Source organism: Elaeis guineensis, chromosome 4, assembly GCF_000442705.2.
Source record: "Elaeis guineensis isolate ETL-2024a chromosome 4, EG11, whole genome shotgun sequence".
NCBI lineage: Eukaryota > Viridiplantae > Streptophyta > Magnoliopsida > Arecales > Arecaceae > Elaeis > Elaeis guineensis.
In genome coordinates, this window is record NC_025996.2 from 41,102,420 (window position 1) to 41,124,900 (window position 22,481).

The window sequence follows — 22,481 nt, forward strand, 5'->3', positions numbered from 1 at the left end:
CTATTCAGTTCAAACCTTTAAACCCAAAACAAAAAAAAGTCAGGATAAATTAAGTTTGTCAAGTTATATTAGCTTTAGTGAAACTTATTTGTATATAGTAAATGAATATGAGAAACTCATTATAAATTGGAAAAAAAGTCAAAAAAAAAAGGAGAAAAATATGTTATTCCTCCAACCTCAAAGTGTCTCGTGTAAGCATCGGCAAACCATCATTTTTAATGGTTCTTAATAATTATGGGTTAATGCAAAGCACAGATGGTACCATCAAATGTTGTTCAATCTTCGACGGTCAACATGCCCTTGCAGATCATCTAATTAAATTGTTATTTATTTTCTTACAATGATCATTCAAGAGTTGCAAAGAATTCTACAGTACAGCTGCGCCATGGGTGATTCGTGATTGGTTCGAATAGCGGTCCAATAATCCGGTCAGAAGCAGGGGCGGATTGTATCTTATGAATGGAAAAATGGTTGATATTTTTACCTTATTCTATGTAATCTTTAAAGCGATATTTTTTACCTTATAATTTGTATTGGCCATGGGAGGAGAGGTAGAGGACTTTAAAAACTGTACAAAACAAGATGCAATGTCGCGAAAGAACATCAACCATTCTTTCGCACGAAAGATACAACCCTAACCCGTCAGAAACATCCTTCGCACGCTCACTTCCCGTTCAAACGTGTAACATCCTCCTTCACGAACAGCGGCTGTGAAAACCAAAGCATGCCACTCCACCCCTCCCTCCCCCTTCTTCCAACTCCAAATCCCAACCCCATCCCTCACCAATGACCAATCTACTCCCAGCCCTTTCCCTCTCCTCCAATTCCCAATTCACTCCACAAAATCCACTCAAACTCTACTACTCCCACTCATCGCCCCCTTCTCTTCCCACCAAATTCCTCCTCCTCCCCATCCTCTGCTCGAAGTCCGCCAACTCCCCCTCCCCTTCCCTCCGCTGGGTCCCCGAGTGGGCTGATGCCGTCAAGGAGCGCGGCATGCGCAAGCGCCGCGCCCTCTACACCCCCGACGACTGGCGCGCCCACCGCAGCTCCAGCCGCCACCTCCGCCACCTCCTCTCCAGCCTCTCCTCCCGCGTCATCCTCTCCCTCATCCCCCCCGTCTTCTCCCTCACCGCCGTCGCCGCCGCCCTTGCCCTCTACAACTCCGCCGTCTCCCTCGCCTGGCTCCCCGACTTCTTCCCCCTTTTCCGGGCGTCGTCGCTGCCTTACCAGCTGACTGCTCCGGCCCTGGCGCTGCTGCTCGTCTTCAGGACTGAGGCGTCTTACTCGAGGTTCGTCGAGGGGCGGAAGGCATGGATGAAGGTCGTCGCGGGGGCCAACGAGCTTGCTGGGATGGTGATGTCGGTGAGAGGAAATAATTGCGGCGCCGATGCTGGAGTCAGGCGGGAGTTGTTGAATTATATCATGGCATTCCCTGTGGCCCTCAAGGTTGGTGGAAATCCATTTGCTGCTTACATACTAGATTAAAGTCATTTTCTTCTTTTTTTATATATAATTTTTATTGTATAATTAAATACATTCTGTTACTCTTGGATGAAATTTTTGATTGTTTTCTGGCGTAATTATTAAGTTTGGCAGTGGGAATGTGGTGCTATTAGTAATTTACCATATCAAGACTGTTGGTTATGTTGTTCGATAAGAAATATGTTTAGTGGAGAACATTTAATGAAAAGTTGTGTAAGATGTCACGTGACAATGTCTGGGATAGGTTGCATTCCAAACAATTTTGTATCATATCAGGAAATATCCAGCTATCACAAAAAAGAACATTAGCATTACCTTTTTTTCTTAAAAGAAAAAAAAAAAAGGAACACTAGAAGGCTGTGGACTGTACTAACTACTAAGAAGTCAATATGGAACCTTGAACTGAGCAAGCTATGAATGTCAAACTGTTTATTTTTGCATTGGTTACATGAAGAAATTTGCATTAGTTATTGAGAAATCCTACACTCTTTTGCTTATTTGTTAGCTTTCCTGTTCTAGCTGCACACAATTTTTAAGTGCATTTATGGTTATATAGTCATCGTACACAACATAATGCAGGAACTAAGGCATGTTTCTTTGGTAGCCAAATTAAGACATTTAAGTTTATATTGGTATAGTTTTCCCATATGATACATACTACTAAGATATCATTCAACTGGAGTCAAGCTACATGATGGAAGATTTGTCAAAACAGAAAGCTAAAATAAATCATGGCATTGTAGAGGAATTACTAGATGGATCTACTCAACAATTGAAGAAAAAGCTTTTCAATATAAATTAGATTTTTTTTTTTTAATGGTCATATTAGAAGTGATAGACTTGATCATGATTTAAAGCTTATTGTTGGAGATAAGTCGAAAAAAATTTAATTCTTTTGAAGATCATGTTGGAAAATGCACAAATTAGTTCTAGCAAACTAAAAAAAAACTGGAAGGATAAAAGTGAAGGTGCAGAAGAATTTGGATCAAAGGTGTGCTAGGCACTAGCCAGAATGTTATTGCTTCTCCCATGTAGGGTAGATGTTACAAATGCTTCCAAGGTAAACAGATCCCCAACTCAATCCAACTCCCTCGAAGAGCAGCATTAGTATGTTGATGGTGATGACTTGACCAACCCTCAGTTACTTGGAAATGAACTTTGGAAAATGATGTAAAAATATGAAAAAATGGTGGAAATCTACGAAGAACTATGGCAGAGATAATAGATGCAGAATAGTGAGAAATATATACAGCAAAGGCTATTCACAGGGTGAAAAGAAGCTTAAAAGTATAATCTGATATTTAGGGAGCACTTGGACTTGGGCTTTATGTATAGAGTCCAATCCAAGTAACGTGTAGCCAGCCATCAATGGACTCAGTGGCTAGTGTAAACAAGCCCGTAAAGGCTACAATAAGTGGCTGGGGTTATGTCTAGATATAGCCAAGCCCAAGCACCTGTGGGCATGTGTGGTAAAAGGCCCACAGACCTATGGATCCAACTAGAATCTGTCACGCCCCAAATTCAGGACATAACACGGCCATGCTATCGAGGGATGGACCCACGATAACACGAAGCCAAAATTCATCTTCTTAAATATAATAACAGATGTATCATAAATAAATGTAATAATGAAGTTCAATTCAAATATTTAATTAAACCAAAACTGGTTCAGAGCATCTAAATCCAAAGATGAAATAATCCAAGCCTTAAAATTCATAATGACTACAATCCATAAACATAAACTGAATTCCTAGTGCAAAATTTTCAAGCTTGTTTTGCTGATCCCCAAGCCTGGATTCTCTTTCCATCAGTCCTAGCCTTATTTCTCTGTACATGAAAAAGAAAACAAAAAGAATATGAGCTACACCAGCTCAGTAAGTAGACTTCCACTTCCTTATCGGATCAAGCATAAGTTTTCTATGATAATGCATCATTTAGCAAATAACAATTATTGTAAAAATAAATATTTCATAGAGCATATAATAAAACAAGTTATAAGCTCATCATACATGCATAAATCATGTATATTTCACAATTATGAATCGTAAATCATTTTCATCATGTATTCATGTCATGTTTCAAAATATTGCTGACAGATATTCGTGCTAAGGTCACTATTATACCCGTGACAGGGCCATGTTTTTTAATCGACAGAGTTCTTAATTCATGTGCCAACTTTATACCCACTGGCAGGGCCATGTTTCGTGTGGATGCTAGCTCCGGATGTCGACCTTCCTGAAGGAATTCATTCATAGCCATCTGAGAGCCTTTGAAATCATTATATCTTTTTCTTAAAGCATACATATACATAGATGGAAAAACAATAAAATTCATGCTTCATAATCATGCTATTTTCATAAGACATATTCATGAAATCAATGCTCATAATAAAACATGATTTTTGTCTTCACATATGCTGATCCTTAATTTATGAAAAATATGATTTCATCAATAACAATTCTTTGCATGAAAATATGATCATTTAAAAATAAATAAGGAGCATAAGATCCACTTACCTCGATCGTCCTGGACCTTTTAATCTTTCTTAAAAGAATCGGACAGTCCTATTTAAAATATTAAATCATCAATAAATTTTATGTCATATATTTAATAAAATTACATAATATAAGGAGATGACCGATTTGATGATCAGTCCAATAAATCTCTCCCTTCGGCTCTAAATCGATTTAAGGTCATAGGTCCCTAGGAGTGGAGAAGATGGCCTAATAGGAGATTGATAGGGCTTCTTAGAGAGAGAAAATTTTTAGAGAGAGAAAGACTTTAGAGAGGGATGAGAGAAACTTCCTTTCATGTGTATTATTATTATTATTATTATTTATTATTATTATTATTATATAAATATATATTTTTCTTTTCTTTTCTTTTTCTTTTTCTTTTTCCTTTTTCTTTCCTTTTTCCTTTTCTTTTCTTTTTCTTTTTCTTTTCTTTTTCCTTTTCTTTTTCTTTTTCCTTTTCTTTTTCCTGTGGCCTTCTTTGGCCGAAACAAGGGACCTAGAGGTCCTCGTACTTTAGACCGCCGTTCACGACCATACTTTGCCCGACGGTGGCCGGCGGTAAAGGCCGACTCTCCGAGTTTGGAGAGGCCAGAGCCGGCGGTTGGCGTGACCGTCGGTGCCTTAAAAACCAGGAAAATGGAGAGGCCGAACAGGGCTTCCCTTTTCCGACGAAATCCGGCGACTCCTGTCGCCGGCAGTCATGCCCACCGGCACGGGAAAGAAGGGAGGAAGGAGGAAGAGGAGGAGGGACTTACCACAGCCTCCGATGACCCCCACCGACGTGAAATTGCGGCGAGCACGAGTCGAGGGGCCGCGGCTTCAATCGGGAAAATCGGAGAAAAACTCCGATGATCGTCGGTGATTGTTGTGTCTTCTCTTAGAGGAGGGGAGGGAGGTTCTTATAGAGCTCGTCTTAGGATCTTTTAATGGCCCTAGGACTCCGATTCCTGATCGGAACCGGGAAAGGGGAAGACTCCGATTGGGAGTCTTCCTCCCTGTTTTTTTTTTTTTTTTTTTTTTTTAAGTGGGCTTAATGGCTTTTGGCTCATCGGGCCGGATTATCACATTCTACCCCCCTTAAAAAAAAATTTCGTCCTCGAAATTTAACATACCTTCATTTTCAAATAAGTGTGGATATCTCGTCTTCATATCATCTTCAAGCTCCCATGTGGCCTCTCTCTCTTCATGATTACTCCAATGAATCTTTACATACGGAATGATACGCCGTCTTAGAACTTGCTCTTTTCGATCAATAATTCGGAGGAAAAATTCTTCATAGGTTAGATCTTCATGAACTTGCAATGGCTCATACTTTATCACACTATTTGGATCAGATACAAATTTTCTCAGTAGTGAAACATGAAAGACATTGTGCACTTTGGATAAATCTGGTGGTAAGACTAGTTCGTAAGCAACATCTCTTACTCATTTAAAATTTCAAAAGGTCCAATATATCGCGGACTCAGCTTGTCATGTCTTCCAAACCTCATGACACCCTTAGTAGGTGATACTTTTAGAAAAACATGATCACCGACCTGAAATTCTAATTCTCTTTTTTTTCTATCTGCCTAACTCTTCTGTCTATCCTGTGCTGCCTTGAGTCTTCTCTTGATTAGATAAATTTTGTCTCTCGCATCTTGAACTAACTCGGGACCTATTAATTTCTTTTCTCCTACTTCATCCCAATACAGAGGGGATCTACACTTTCTTCCATATAGGGCTTCATAGGGTGCCATCCGGATACTAGAATGAAAATTGTTGTTATATGCAAATTCAATCAATGTCACATGATTATCTCAATGTAATCAAAAGCACAAGCTCTTAACATATCCTCAAGAGTTTGAATTGTCCTTTCAGATTGGCCATCGGTCTGGGGATGGAATGCAGTACTAAGTCTCAATTCTGTCCCCAAAGCATCTTGAAAACTTTTTCAAAATCTAGATACGAATCGTGGATCTCGATCAAACACAATACTTATTGGAACACCGTGCAGGCGTACAATTCCATCAATATACATCTGGGCTAACTTATCAAGTGGAGTGCCAACTCGAAAAGGTAGAAAGTGAGCTGATTTAGTAAGCCGATCAACAATCACCCACACTGTATCATTTTTTCTTGTTGTCCTTGGAAGTCCAGTAACGAAATCCATCGTGATATGCTCCCATTTTCATTCTGGTGTCTCTAATGGTCTTAGCAAATCAGCAGGTCTTTGATGTTCGACTTTCACTTGCTGGCATACTAAGCATTGAGATACAAACCGAGCTATCTCCTGCTTCATTCCATTCTACCAGAAGAGTTGTTTTAAATCTCTATACATCTTTGTACTATCGGGATGAAAGAAAAAACGGGATTTATGGGCTTCTTCCAAAATTTTCTTTTTTAGTCTAGGATTTCCTGGTATACATAATCTGTTTCCAAAATAAAGAGTTCCATCTGTATGTAGCCTAAACTCAGTTCGTAGCCCTTTCTCCATGTCTTTCTTAAACTGACATAAATGAATATCACTTTGTTGGGCCGCTTTTATCTGTTCGATCAATGCTGGTTGTACCATTAAATTTGCTAACACATTCTTAATATCAGTACAAGTCACTTCAATTTGTAAATCTTCAAGATCCCTCAGAATTTATTGCTGAAAGGATAGCAGAGTCATCACATTCGCTGAAGACTTCCTACTAAGTGCATCTGCCACCACATTGGCTTTTCCAGGATGATATTTAATATTTAGATCATAATCTTTTAATAGTTCAAGCCACTTTCTTTGCCTCATGTTCAGCTCTTTTTGAGTAAATAAGTATTTCAAGCTTTTATGATCAGTAAAGATTTCACATGATTCTCCATATAAATAGTGTCGCCAAATCTTTAAAGCAAAAATAATAGCTGCTAACTCCAAATCATGTGTCGGATAATTCTGCTCATAGACTTTTAGTTATCGAGAAGCATAAGCTATGACCTTATCGTTCTGCATCAACACACAACTTAATCCCTTCTTGGAAGCATCACTATAAATGACAAATCCTCCCTTATTAGATGGTAAAGTAAGAACTGAGGCAGATATCAATCGTTGCTTCAGATCTTGAAAACTCTGCTCACATTCACTGCTCCATTCAAATTTTATTCGTTTCTGAGTTAAGCGAGTTAGAGGAATTGCAATTTGAGAAAATCCTTCGACGAATCTTCTATAATAACCAGCCAAGCCTAAGAAGCTTCTAACTTCCGTCACATTAGTCGGATGAGGCCAATTCACCACGGCTTCTATCTTCTTTGGATCGACTGAGATTCCTTCTTTAGATATTACATGGTCGAGGAAGACAACACTATCCAACCAGAACTCACACTTGTTAAGTTTGGCGAAAAGCTTCTCTTTTCTCAAGGTCTGAAACACGATCCTCAAATGTCTCTCATGTTCCTCTATATTTTTAGAATAAATTAGGATATCATCAATAAAAACAACAACGAATTGATCCAGATACGGCTTGAAAATCTGTTCATCATATCCATAAAAGCAGCCGGTGCATTGGTTAGTCCAAAAGGCATTACTAAAAATTCATAATGGCCATACCTGGTTCTAAATGCAATCTTAGGTACATCTTCATCTCTAATTCTTAGTTGATGATAGTCTGATCGTAAGTCAATTTTGGAGAAAATTGTGCACTCTGAAGTTGATCAAATAAGTCATCTATTCGAGGAAGAGGATATTTATTCTTTATGGTTACCTTGTTCAACTCCCGATAGTCAATGCATAAACGCATGCTCCCATCTTTTTTTTTCACAAATAACACAGGAGCTCCCCAAGGTGATGTACTTGGTCGGACAAACTTTTTATTCAAAAGTTCTTGCAGTTGATTCTTTAATTCTCGTAATTCTACGGGAGTCATCCGATAAGGAGGTTTTGAAATAGGTCTGGTTCCTGGGGTGATATCAATTTTAAATTCAACCTCACGCTCTGGGGGTAGTCCGGGTAGTTCATTTAGAAAAATATTAGAAAATTTCTTGACAATTGGGATATCATCCAACTTTATTTTTTCTTTCTCGACGTCTACTACATGGGCCAAAAATGCTTTGCATCCTTTCCTTAAAGCTTTTCTTGCGTTCATGATTGAGATAATACCCAAAGATTGTTTGGGTTCCGTATTATGAACTTCGCCTTGAAAGAAGAATTGCGGTTCATCCGAAATTTGAAATACCACTCTTTTTCCAAAACAATCAATATGTGCATGGTACGAAGATAACCAGTTCATCCCAAGAATAACGTCAAAATCATACATATTTAGCTGAATCAAATCTGCTGCTAATTCTTTTTCTTCTATTTGGATTATGCAATTCATAAAAATAATGTTAGCAACAACAATATTTTTAAAAGGTGTGCTAACTTATAATGGTTCATTTAGTTTTCCAAGCACACAATTCAAAGAAGTAGCAAACTTGAGAGATATAAAAGAGTGACAAGAGCCAGAATCGAATAACACACGAGCATGAATAGAATTGACTGGGATAATACCTGTCACCACTTGATCATTTGCATTGGCCTCCTGCTGGTTTAAAGTAAATACTCGTGCATTTCCTTTCTGTTTTTGATCAACTGGTTTGTTAGGTCTAGAGTCATCTCTTTTTCTATTTGGGCAATCACGAGCCATATGTCCTTTCTTACTACATAAGAAGCATGCTCCTATCCTCTTGAGACAAGGTCCATTGTGATTTTTTCCACAGTAAGAGCAGGATGAAGATTCTTTCTTCTTATCAGAGTTATTATTTTTGAAATTTTTTTGCTGATCCTTTAGATTTCCTGCTGATCTCAATCTCTTCTTATCTCCTCTTTCTAGATCTGCTCTTTTCAATTCAGACTCCATTTTCAAAGCTCGCTCCAGTACGTCCTTGTAGTTATTGAAAATATGAGAAGACAGACGGGATCGAATTCCATATCTTAGACCTTGTTCGAATCTGTTAGCTTTACTCCTTTCGAACTCCATAAGCTGGGGGCAGAAGCGGCCTAGCTCATTAAATTTGTTAGCATATTCTAACACCGTTATATCATCCTTTTGCTTTAAGGCTAGAAACTCATTTTCTTTTACCAATCTCATTGTCCCCGGGAAGTACTGATCATAAAATATCTCTTTGAATTCTTTCCAAGTGAGTTGATCATCATTATTTCCATAGGCAGCTTTTATTGCAGTCCACTAAAACTCGGCATTCTCTTTTAACATAAGAACGGCTAATCGGACCTTCACATTCTCAGGGTATTGCAGGGCATTAAACATCTTTTCCATCTCTCGAATCCATGTCTCTGCAGCCATAGGATCAGATCCACCCTCAAATAGAGGTGGGTTGAGCCTTCTGAATCTCTCGTAGTATGACTCCATAGATAATGTCGGTCGAGGAGCAGTTTGTGCCTGCTGTTGGATAAGCTGAGCCACCACTTGACATACACCAACAATGTCCGCCTCAGTGGCCGGTGCGTCAGGAGCCCGCTCAACTAGTTGATTGGCAGCTCCCCGCGACGTCAATCTTGCTCCTCTTGTCCTAGCAGTCATATTTGCCAAGGTCTCGCCCTCCCTATCGCTCATCGCTTCCTATTCAAATGCCAACATTATTACATTATTTTATAACAGAGTTGCAGTACAGTTAATAATTTAAGTCAGAGTCTAACTATGCATAACCTAACTATCCACTGTTAGGTTTTAAGTTCTACTCTTGATTAAACCTATCGCTCTGATACCATAAAATGTCATGCCCCAAATTCGGGACATAACACGCCATGCTACCGAGGGATGGACCCACGATAACACGAAGCCAAAATTCATCTACTTAAATATAATAACAGGTGTATCATAAATAAATGTAATAATGAAGTTCAATTCAAATATTTAATTAAACCAAAACTGATTCAGAGCATCTAAATCCAAAGATGAAATAATCCAAGCCTTAAAATTCATAATGACTACAATCCATAAACATAAACTGAATTCCTAGTGCAAAATTTTCAAGCTTGCTTTGCTGATCCCCAAGCCTGGATTTTCTTTCCATCAGTCCTAGCCTTATTTCTCTGTACATGAAAAAGAAAAAAAAAGAATATAAGCTACACCAGCTCAGTAAGTAGACTTCCGCTTCCTTACCGGATCAAGCATAAGTTTTCTATGATAATGCATCATTTAGCAAATAACAATTATTGTAAAAATAAACATTTCATAGAGCATATAATAAAATAAGTTATAAGCTCATCATGCATGCATAAATCATGTATATTTCACAATTATGAATCGTAAATCATTTTCATCATGTATTCATGTCATGTTTCAAAATATTGCTGACAGATATTCGTGCTAAGGTCACTATTATACCCGTGACAGGGCCATGTTTCTTAATCGACAGAGTTCTTAATTCATGTGCCAACTTTATACCTGCTGGCAGGGCCATGTTTCGTGTGGATGCTAGCTCCAGATGTCGACCTTCCTGAAGGGATTCATTCATAGCCATCTGAGAGCCTTTGAAATCATTATATCTTTTTCTTAAAGCATACATATACATAGATGGAAAAACAATAAAATTTATGCTTCATAATCATGCTATTTTCATAAGACATATTCATGAAATCAATGCTTATAATAAAACATGATTTTTGTCTTCACATATGCTGATCCTTAATTTATGAAAAATATGATTTCATCAATAACAATTCTTTGCATGAAAATATGATCATTTAAAAATAAATAAGGAGCATAAGATCCACTTACCTCGATCGTCCTGGACCTTTTAATCTTCCTTAAAAGAATCGGACATCCTATTTAAAATATTAAATCATCAATAAATTTTATGTCATATATTTAATAAAATTGCATAATATAAGGAGATGACCGATTTGATGATCAGTCCAATAAATCTCTCCCTTCGGTTCTAAACCGATTTAAGATCATAGGTCCCTAGGAGTGGAGAAGATGGCCTAATAGGGGATTCATAGGGCTTCTTAGAGAGAGAAAATTTTGAGAGAGAGAAAGTAGAGAGAGAAAGACTTTAGAGAGGGATGAGAGAAACTTTCTTTCATGTGTATTATTATTATTATATTATTTTTTATTATTATTATTATATAAATATATATTTTTCTTTTCTTTTTCTTTTTCCTTTTTCTTTCCTTTTTCCTTTCCTTTTCTTTTTCTTTTTCTTTTCTTTTTTTCTTTTCTTTTTCTTTTTCTTTTTCCCGTGGCCTTCTTTGGCCGAAACAGGGGACCTAGAGGTCCCCGTACCTTAGACCGGCCGTTCACGGTTGTACCTTGCCCGACGGTGGCCGGCGGCAAAGGCTGACTCTCCCGAGTTTGGAGAGGCTAGAGCCGGCGGTCGGCGTGACTGTCGGCGCCTTAAAAACCAGGAAAATGGAGAGGCCGAATAGGGCTTCCCTTTTTCGACGAAATTCGGCGACTCCTGTCGCCGGCAGTTATGCCCACCGGCACGGGAAAGAAGGGAGAGAAGGGAGGAAGAGGAGGAGGGACTTACCACAGCCTCCGATGACCCCCACCGGCGTGAAATCGCGGCGAGCACGAGTCGAGGGGTTGCAGCTTCAATCGGGAAAATCGGAGAAAAACTCCAGCGATTGTCGGTGACTGTTGTGTCTTCTCTTAGAGGAGAGGAGGGGGGTTTTTATAGAGCTCGTCCTAGGGTCTTTTAATGGCCCTAGGACTCCGATTCCTGATCAGAACCAGGGAAGGGGAAGACTCCGATCGGGAGTCTTCCTCCCTGTTTTTTTTTTTTTTTTTTTTTTAAGTGGGCTTAGTGGCTTTTGGCCCATCGGGCCGGGTTATCATAGAATCCACATGGGAAAGTAATAGATGCAACTTCACTTGCATTTGTTGTCCAATATGGGCTAAAGTTTTAAAGAATATGTTAAATCTTAATGCTATAATGCTCGGACTTTTGAATCAAGAAATCAGGGGAAAATGTAGTAAAGTATTTTAAATATAAATATCATATAACACTTCTGCCATCCGTAGAGGACTGCTATCTAAGAGTTACTGATTTGTGTAAGCAACAAGATTCCATTTTTTATGAAACTTTATTAATTTAGGTTTGTAGTGAAAATTTAATTATTGATAGGTAAATTTTAAATAAGCATCATGATTTTGGATATCTGCATGTGTTTGTGAGACAAATTGATAGATAGATAGATATTCAAGCAATCATGACCTCAACTGTTGTTTTAGACCTAAACTGCTGTTTTAGTGGTATTTGTGCTTGGTGTGGTTTGTGGTAAGCTTTTACTGCAAATTCTTGTAAAGTTTATTACCCAGCGCACCCACAGAACCCCCCCCCCCCACACACCCAACAAAAAAAAAAAAAAAAAAACCCCTCTCTCTCTCTCTTAGTGGGCTGGGGGGAGGCTTGTGGAGGGCTAGTAGCCTATAGCTCTGATACATGTTTTAGTGCATGCATGATTGCTGAGCTGGCTGTATATGACTTTACATTCTTTGTACAAGTTTCAGTTCAATCTGTACATATATTCCACCTTGTGTTGCATCCTTTTTATATGTCGGACATGAGTCCTTTTTAAATGCATGTATATCTCTAGGTTCTTGCCTTGTGTTATATTGCCTTCACTCCAATAGTTTCTCTTAGAGTGTCTTGTGGAATGATGAAGAATACATGCTCATGTATTACTCCTTAAGCATAGAATGTGGACACGACAAAATCTGTGCTTGCTATATGTGTTCTGTTGCCTTTTCTGACGAGTTAATTGGTATCTCTATAGTAGCAGAAGGCTTTGCCACATTGATTGATTCTGATTTCTTGTTGTTACACCTGGCTTCTTTTCTGGTCTTGTTATATATGCTTTAGTGCTTTACACATTTTCTTGAGGATACAATACCTCTTATATTACCATTCCTAGTTATACCAATTTCAAAAAAAAAACTTTTTATCAGTCAAGTAACTGGAATTAATATCAATCTAAATAACTAAAGCTCTGCACTGCAGTGTCACGTTATCAATGGTTCAGACATCAGATCAGATCTGCAGAATTTGCTTGAAGAGGATGATCTATCTGTGGTTGTGAGATCAAAGCATCGTCCTCGCTGCATCATTGAATTCATTTCACAGAGCCTTCAAATTTTACATTTAGAAGAACCAAAGCGAAACAGCTTGGTAATTTCTTTTGGAAGTAATTACTCTCTGTAGAGCAGCATAGAAACAAAAATGTTTATGTTTAGCTTCAGAAAGTCTGTAACTCCTCTATGCATTTCCTTGATAAGTTATGGCTACTAAGTGTGCTAACATCACTTTAGTTTATTTGTCACTGTAGTATATTCTAGTTACTTACATATGAGCTTTTTTTGTTTCTTTTGATATCCATACCAGGGAATGTCAGGCCACATTATTCATACTGTGCTGAAAGTCAGGTAATCCATAAGATCAGCAGATCACATTGGCTGATTTTTTTTTTTTTAAATAAAATAAAAAGCTGAGGTTAGATAAAAGAATCATCTAGAGATCCTGAGAAAGAAAAGGATAAAAAAGAAGCAATGTACTGCAACGAAAATAATCAAACCAACTCCTAAATCCAATTACATAAACTTGAGATTTATGTTACCATAAACCACGATCTTCATTGACTTTAAATACTCTAATATATATTTGACCAAGTGAATTCTTAAAAACTAAAGTTCAAAGATGAGAACCAAGTTTAGGAATATCTGATTGGTAACTGTTCTGCTACTAGTTCTTTCATAGTTTCTTGGTTTTGGGGATTTCAACATTTTGCTAGATGCCTTTGATTCTTTGGAATTTTATCTATGGAAAAAATTAAAAGAGCAGCCTAGTGCATGAGGCTCCCACCATTTTGGGATAAGTTTGATTTATAATGTGTTCTCTCATCTCTGTTCTTTTTTGAGGTAATTCTCTCTCCTCTCTCTCTCTCTCCTCTCTCTTCTCTGTGTTATTCACTTTTGCAATGGCAAATGTTTACCTATAGTTGCCTTGCTGAAGGCATTAACTACCTTTTTTTTAACTTGTGCTTAGGATGATGATAAATTCTGGATAAAGATGAAGTCCACCTGACATATTAACTACCTTTTTTTTTTCTTTTACTTTTGTGCTTGGGATGATGATGAATTGTGGATAAAGATGAAGTCCACCCGACATAATCAACACTGAGTTCCCAACATATTTTGAGATACCCAGATGCCTCACAGTCCATGCATATAAAGTTTCTTGCTATTAGAGATTGTTCCAACATAATATTTTTGGTCATTGGCATATTGTTCTCTTATCTTGTTGACTTTCTTGCTGAATAGTCAGTTTTTGTCTTCATCTGAGAATCCATTCAACTGGTGCCCTAATCATGATGTGCTTGATCTTTCAAAGAGCACGACCAACAACAGGAGTCAATTTGGAGTTTAAACCCTCTAGGCTGTAGGATTCAAGATGCAACGAAACCATCCAAAGAAAAAAGCCGAGACTATGGAAGTTTCATATGCCTCCATGTAAACATGGTGTGGTTTTTGTCATTGATGACTTTCTTTTTTTTTTCTTATTCCTTTTATTTCTGAGTCCATCCTCTATAATCCATGCAAGAAAGAACTAACTTTATAATCTCATAGGAAACAGCATTTATCTGGCCTTAAATATTCTTTCAAATTAGAGGCCATCCTGTCTTATAGTTCCACTGCATAAGCTGGATAAATGCAAGGGCTTGAGCTACCAATACCTAACACATTACCATTATCAACCAATGTCACTGCTTCCACCATCAACTCCAATTTTATTTTGGGGTTCAATCTGCTGTACAAGCAAACCTGGCATAGTAACTCATGGCATGAGATACAATGGGATAGTTGTTTTCCAGCCATCCCAAAACTCCATCTGCATACTTGGAAACCCTGCAGTGAGGCTTTGTGTTGTCCTTTGTTGGTTATATTTCTTTGCTGGATGGGGCATACACAACACCTATCTTGTTGTCTTTTGTCTCAGCTTGCAGAGTTGCGAGCAACTTGGTGTCCTGCACTACACTTTTTGGAGTAACATTCTTTTGTCACTGATTCTATATTTCCTTCTATCCATTCTTTCAGAATGTTTAAGGAATATTTCAATCAATTTTTTTCTGATCAAGTAGCAAAGGCCATTTGAAGGTATGTGACATGAATGGGCTGGTGAAACATTGTGCCACATCTTCAAGTTTCTTATCCATGTTAATTTTCATTGGAAACAAATGTAGTTCTTGGAATTTAAATATATTTATGGAACTTGGTCACCTTGTGGGGCTGAGAATATGTCTTCATTGACAGTGTCAATGGTTGACAAGGGTGCTTCACATCATGCCTTCTATAATCCCATTAGAAGTGACGTGGGAACTCTGTGATCCTTAAGGTTAGCAAAGGTGCGTGTACAATTACAACAGTATGCAGAACTTCAATAACTAAAATCAAAGTTTGAAGATAAAAGAAACTATGACTGTAACTTGTAAGTCTTATTTGTAAAAGGAATGCAGATCCTTCCTTCTAGGTAACTTTAATTCTTTGTAATTTTAGTCTATCATTGATGACGAAGTTGAGGTACAGATGATCACTTCATATCAAGGTTTCTCTGAATGTCAATAATTAGCCTCAAGAACTTCAGGTGCGAAAAAACTTGTGTTGGTGATAACTAGGAACACTCGCACAACATAAGGCAAAGCTTCTCTTGAAAAACTTGTGCTGGTGATCACTACAAGTACTATTATATGCTGATCTGCAATAGTAAGAGCAAGGTTTCTATTCTAGTTTGGCTCCATTTTTTTATTACACTCTGCTGTTGCTGCTATTGAATAGACAGCTATTATTTAAGGTCTCTTACAAAATAACTTAATTCAAGCTATTTATAATGGAATTTCTTTTATACTAAAATAATTATTTTAATTATAAAATTATGCATTATGTAGAGAAAGAACATTTTATCTGTATGTTCGATGCCAACTGTTCCTTTGTTTGTTTCTTAAGTCATTTTTTTGGCTGAGTTTGCCAAGCTCTCTGGTACTGTTCTGTTAGATCATTAAGAACCTTATTGTTTATTGCTTTCTTTGCTAAGAATGGCAGAATGCTACAGATGCGAGTTATTGCACTCTCTTCCCCTGAGCCAGGTGGTGGTATTAACTCATTGTGTATATCTTGCCTTTTCATTTAGGAGATGAAGATCTCTTGCTTCCATGAAGGGATTGGTGTCTGTGAACAGCTAATGGGTATTCCAATCCCTCTATCATATACTCGCTTAACCTCAAGATTTCTAGTCTTATGGCATCTTACACTTCCTGTGATACTTTGGGATGACTGCAATTGGATTGTTGTTCCTGCTACCTTTATCAGTGCAGCCTCTCTCTTCTGCATTGAAGAAGTAAGCAAATATGTTTCTTATAATAAGTCTGACTTCTGATCATTATTAGAAATTATTGACTATAAAGCCTGGATGCACTATTATATTAATATTTGATAACCTTCATTTATCTTAGATTCTAAGTTAAACAGCTCATTTGTTTCATTATTTAAGTTCTGGCAGAATAATAACATCATCAGCTATTCATATGGTGGATAAATTTTTCTAGGTTGGCTCTACCTGGAAATCAAATAGCTGTTTTCCAAGATAATAAACTGGTAGAATCACTCAAAAAGATACTACTTATTGCTGCCTCTTTACATTTTTTCTTGGAAGATTATTACTAAAAAAAATACTTTATTTCCTTTAAATTTAACTTGGTGCACTATATTGCTCCTTCTATGGAGTCCCTTTATCTTTTCTTTTTGTTTTTTGGACTTCTCATAAAACATGTTATTTTTTATAGCAAACCCCATACATGAGACTCAATTATACTCGATTGGTTGACTACAATCGGAAACCTCCAAGTTTTCTGATTGCCAAGCGCCTTACGAGAGATTGTTAATGCTTAACAATTCAGATGCCCATTGATTTATACTTAAGCCTTCCCTATCTGGCTTCACTGATTCTAAATGGCCTTGTTCTTGTATATTAAGTGTATTTGTCAGTATAGTTGACAAAAATGACTCTTTCAACAAATTGCAAGTCCATTTGCTCACATGAGATTCTTGAGTTTGCTAATAGATCTGCATTATGATGACTCAGAACTGTGACAAGAAAAACATTTCATTGTAAACCAATGGCCTGCAACATGATTTCTCTTTCTCTCTTCAATGGAATCATGAAAAAAATTGATGGTAAAGTTAATTAAAAGAACCAGCAAACACATTTCATCGAAGAAGTGAGAAGCTGACCCTAATAAAACAGCAAATGCTTTATAAACATGCATACAGTGTACCTAAATTTCATACACTCACCGATTTAGATAAAGAAATCCTGCCTAATATCTGGAATAAAATTTGGGAAAATAGAATAACCTGAAGGATTTAAAATAATTGTAAGACACCTGATGTATACAAGCAAGTGCATGGAAGACAATTAGAGGGGAAGAAGCAACAACAACCAACAGTTGTAACAACAAGATGAATAACAGCGGCCATTGAATGTTCATTAGTAGACGGTAAGATCTGAAGGAGCAACAACATCCAACAGTCGTCACAAAAAGACAAATAACAATTATCATTTAAAAATTCATAAATTTTTCATCAATAGTTATTTTGCATTATTGAGTAGTTGGTGGTTTTTTAATAATGCATAAGTGACTTCTGAATGACGAAAAATTGGATTCTTTGAATGTTTCGAAGAATTTTGTGATAGCGATCCTATGTGTAACTTTTCTAGTACTCATGCATGGGATATTTGCTTGCCTGGTTACTCTCAAATCTTGTCTAACATGGCACCTGTCTCTATTTGTACAACCAACATGCAGAACTAGATGATATCTAGTGCAATTTTGCAATCATACCATTCCTATACTTTAGCCTGCTAACTTCCATGGAAATCTGATCAGGTTGGTGTACTCATTGAAGAGCCATTCCCAATGCTTGCACTCGATGATCTGTGTAAACAGCTTCATGACAGCATCAGAGAGGCAATGGCAATAGAGAACCAGGTTCACGTGAGACTTCTTGCCAAAATGAAGGGCCACTCTGATGGACATTCTATTAATGGTTGGCCTAGTTCCAAAACCGAACAGGGATAGAGGGTGATAGCTGAACTAATACTGGATCTTCTGAAATTATTTATGGCAATAATTCCAGGAAATTAATTAAGGAGGCGCACCTACCAAGGATACAGGAAGCCTTCATATCTGGGTCCCATGTAGCAACCAATTATTTGGGTTTCTACTTTCAAGCAATTCAGGAGGTTGGTATCCAAGGATGAGTCATTAATTTAAAGCATTATCTAATGACATAATGAGGAGGTTGAGAAGAGGAAGCTACAAAAATCTACCTAGAAGAAGAGAGGATACGGCGCACGAACTAAGAGATACTTTGCAATGTATACAGCAGTGCCGGTGTGTTTGCATTAAAGCTACCAGAGGAAGCAGGCGATGTTGGATGGTTACTCTAACGATGCGACGATCAGTTTATTGTGCAGTGAACTTGAACAAGTCTCAGGAGTCTTGATTTCTTTATTTCGTAAACGATGTTCCTGGTTTACAGTGGTAGCATGAAATTTGTGACTTACGTTGCAGTGATGCGTGTGGGAACGTCACGCATGTTAGCCTAGAAGTAGTTCAGAGAAGATACTAGTAGCGTTTGATGGATCGAAATGTTGGACAAAAGAAAACGGTATTTAACCATATGAAACGGATATAATAAGTATGGTTGCGTGTATGAGATTGTTATCATTAAGTAAGAAGCTTTATTTACTCCTTGCTTGGGTGCAGTACGAGGAGAACTTTGAGACTACGGGCTCATGCATGTTTGATTCCTAATTACCCATTAAATGTCTGCATATGGACAAGACATGCATGTCAAAGGCAATCATTCATTGCACTTTATTTGCAGCTGAAGTTTCCACTGTCCGTATTAAAAGTAGGTGTGTGGACCAGTGAGCTCAGAAGATGTAAAGCCGGGCGGTATACACTGTTAGATACTTAGATCTATGCTGCATTTCTTTGTTTTTACTTGTACTTCTGTTCCTGTACTTACTGTCACCTCTATTACCTCATTTCATCTACTTAATGGAACCTTCCCCTTTTTCCCTTTTTTTAAAGTTAATATGTGGATTGTTTATATCACGATAAAATCCAAGATGTACATGAAACGCAAGGGTGCAAGCGGGTCAAAATATTGGATTTTATCAGAAGTTTGGCTCTACTATTACCTAGATCAACTGGGGATGGAATTCAATCTAGATCTCAGTAAGAAGGACATGGTGGACCATATATATATATATATATATATATATATATATATATATATATATATATATATATATATATATATATATATATATATATAGATAGAAGGAAAGAACATTTACTACAACATAAATGGAAGTTTTAAGAAGAAGATCCAAAACGGTTGGCTCTGGTAACAAAGGTTGCACTTGATTAATCGGCAATCAATGATGAAAAAACTTATGGGGCCGACTTCAATATTTAGGAAAGCACCAACCCCCTTTGTCTTTTTTTTGGTAGTAATAACACCCTTTTGTCTTTAGAGCATGTTCCACATTCTACAAGATTATGACATCAAAGTGGTCCAATATCTATATGGCGCCAAACTAAAGAGGGATTTGGTCCCCCTCCTCGCATAGGTTTGACCAGGATGCAAAGCAAACGAACTAAATAGAAGAAAAGTAATGGCTTCCTTTTGTTTTTTTGAAAGATTTTTGGGACACCTTTTCATTTTTTTTTGTAATATATATTTAAAGTTCTATTTTTTTTTTTTAATTAGCTTTTAAAACTTAAGTTTTAGTCCTAATGTGGGTCCAACCATCCATCTCCATCTCCATGAGAATTCATCAACACGTGATTGTCACATGAGACAAGTTTAGAGATAAAATTCCATCAACATCATTATTAGCTGAATTAGAAGAGTAATATTTTTTCGGAAATGAAAATACGAGGATATATTAGTCATTTCATAATAACAGTTAATTATGTTAGAGCTTGGATGGACGTTTGTGCTATATTTAATCAATCCGTAATTTTTAGAATTTAATTGAAAAATATTTTATCTATTAATACATGATTGTCACATGAGATAAGTTTAGATATAAAATTTTGTCAATATTTTTGTCAACCGGATTAGAAGAGAAGTTGTGTTTTGATGAAAACGAAAATTGAGAAAATATTAATTATTTCGTATTAGCAGATTAGATGTATGTTTGTGCTAGAGTGGACCAATCCGTAAGTTTTAAAATTGCATTACAAAAAAATTGAAATGCTTTGGATGTAAGAACAAAGCTTGAAAATTTTAAGGCTGCCTATGTAATTTTATTTTTTCCTCTCCTTTTTGATGTGGTTCGTGGATTAGATAAAAGGATAGACTAGAGTATACGCTAACGCGTAATGAGGTTGTCGGATGGCGGGTGTTGCGTATGGCCCCCCGCCAAAGCTGCGCTTTTTCCTAAACTTATTGCTACAAGGCCCAAGATCATTACCAAAGACGTATCTTCACTTCTGGCATGCCACGTGTAGGGACTTAGTGGTGAGTTATCAATGTCCCACGTGTCTAGACCAATCATCTATCATGTGGCACGATTTAGTGATACGGCTGGGCTCCGTAGTATTGCTTCTTTTTTACTTTTTTCACCCTGACGAAGCTGTGCCCGCTATACGAGACATCTTCGCCCACATCACATGCAAGTCATGTGACAGTGACCTCGCTGCTGGTCTTGCACTGTTACCGTGAGCCATATGCGGAGAGCGACCGACAACCCGAGAAAATTACAGATATCTCCTCATCTTCTCTCTAGAAAATAATTAATAATTTAGAGAGATAATTGTGATGGCTTCCCAGTGTTTAGGTTGATTGAATAATTTATCTCTTCACAGGGTATAGAAATTGGTCCAACACCGTGACAAAATACTTCTGTCAAGAGCGTTGACAATAATCTCTTCTCATATGTTTTTGTAATCTACTTGCTTCAGAATGATGTTTGATGGGGTGCTTGTTGCACTCTCATGCACCTTGCTTCATTCACCAATGAAATGTGAGGTGATAAAAGTTTGATCAAAATTAAAAATGTCTTCCATATATCCTGTCAGGGAATTCTTACAAGGAGGAAGAGTTGAACTCTTTAACTGAGACCACCAAATTCATGCCATCTTAAGTTGGTTAGGTTAGCAAGATATTTTTACTTCGTCTTGTGTGCGGCTAATTTCTCTTTACTAATTTGCCTTGTGATGCTGATAATGATTAATCCATTGTAAGTGCGTAATGAGCAGTGAAATTGAGTCATAACCAATTTGCAATGACAACTGAGTTTATTGACGCGAAGAAATATTAAATTGAGCCCTCTTTGGTTCTCAAAAGAAATTATAATATTGTTCTAATTTGTTGTTTAGATGAAAAAATCTGGCTAATTAACTATCCTCATTATTAGTAGAATATTTGGTGTTTTATAGTAAGTTTTCTCAGCTTATTTCAGAATTTTCCAATCAATGGTTCTTAAATGGCTTAACAAGGTTGCTGACTGGGGAGAACATTCAAGCTACCCTACTAATCAACATCCTATAGTCCCTTTCTTTAAAGTTTGCCATCTTGTTTATAATTTGTCAGTGACCTTACCCGAGTTGTTGCCACATCCATCAACACACACATTGTTTTTTGTTGTACCAGAAGGTTTTTCTATTATATAAATTATGTCAGCTATGAAGAGAATAAACAAAAGAAAGGAAAATCCAATAGGCCTAATATCACATGAGTTGGAGAGATTATGCCAATAAATCTTATTATTAGTTGTACTTGGCATAATGTTGATATTGGAAAAGATGGGACCATAACTCATTCCTCCCCTTGCATGGTGTGCCACGTTGGCTAAATAGTCAATTTCAAGTATATATAGAATGAAGCACCTTTTCAGGGATTGACTCCATTGAATGCTTTTAAAAAGAACACATTTATAAATGTTTCTTAGATTTTTATTAGGAGCATGGAGCCTATGTATCGTTTGTATAAGTATGGTCATGCATTTTCAAATCTTATGTAGACTGATTGGACCTTAACATGCCAACTTATAAAATTAATTGAAAATATCAAGGAATGTTGACGCATTTGTTAAGATGATCACCCATGTTTACCGCTAGTGACTTATTATACTCTTACAACTTAAGTTTTTTTTTTTACAAAAAAAAAAGAAATTCCCTTCACACCCATTGCCGTGTGTCATATGTGGATTCATGTTTCACACCATCGCAATGTCGCGATGCATCAATCCATGATTGCACCAATCCTCTTATACCATATAATATAGAACTTCAATTTTGTGCCATAATGGCACCTATGGTATGATTGCAATATGGAGTCTTGGGCATGGCATAAAAGAAGATGGTGATTTTAAATCATTATTTAGAGATGAAAGAGTGACTCTGTTATATTTCAATGATCTCTAAATCCTTGGGATCAAATTCTCTCTATTCTT

General features: G+C 37.1%; 1 protein-coding gene and 1 pseudogene across 1 annotated transcript; one reads left to right on the forward strand and one right to left on the reverse strand.

The window, feature by feature from the left end:
• Window positions 1-676: 676 nt before the first annotated feature.
• On the forward strand, window positions 677-19,103 carry LOC105042883 (voltage-dependent chloride channel 1, chloroplastic). Its single transcript, XM_010920242.4, has 4 exons — window positions 677-1,449; window positions 12,957-13,124; window positions 16,137-16,343; window positions 17,893-19,103. The coding sequence occupies exons 1-4, from the start codon at window positions 787-789 to the stop codon at window positions 18,082-18,084; spliced, it is 1,230 nt and encodes a 409-aa protein (XP_010918544.1). The 5' UTR covers window positions 677-786; the 3' UTR covers window positions 18,085-19,103.
• Window positions 1,949-9,679, reverse strand: LOC140856924 (uncharacterized; annotated as a pseudogene).
• Window positions 19,104-22,481: the final 3,378 nt, after the last annotated feature.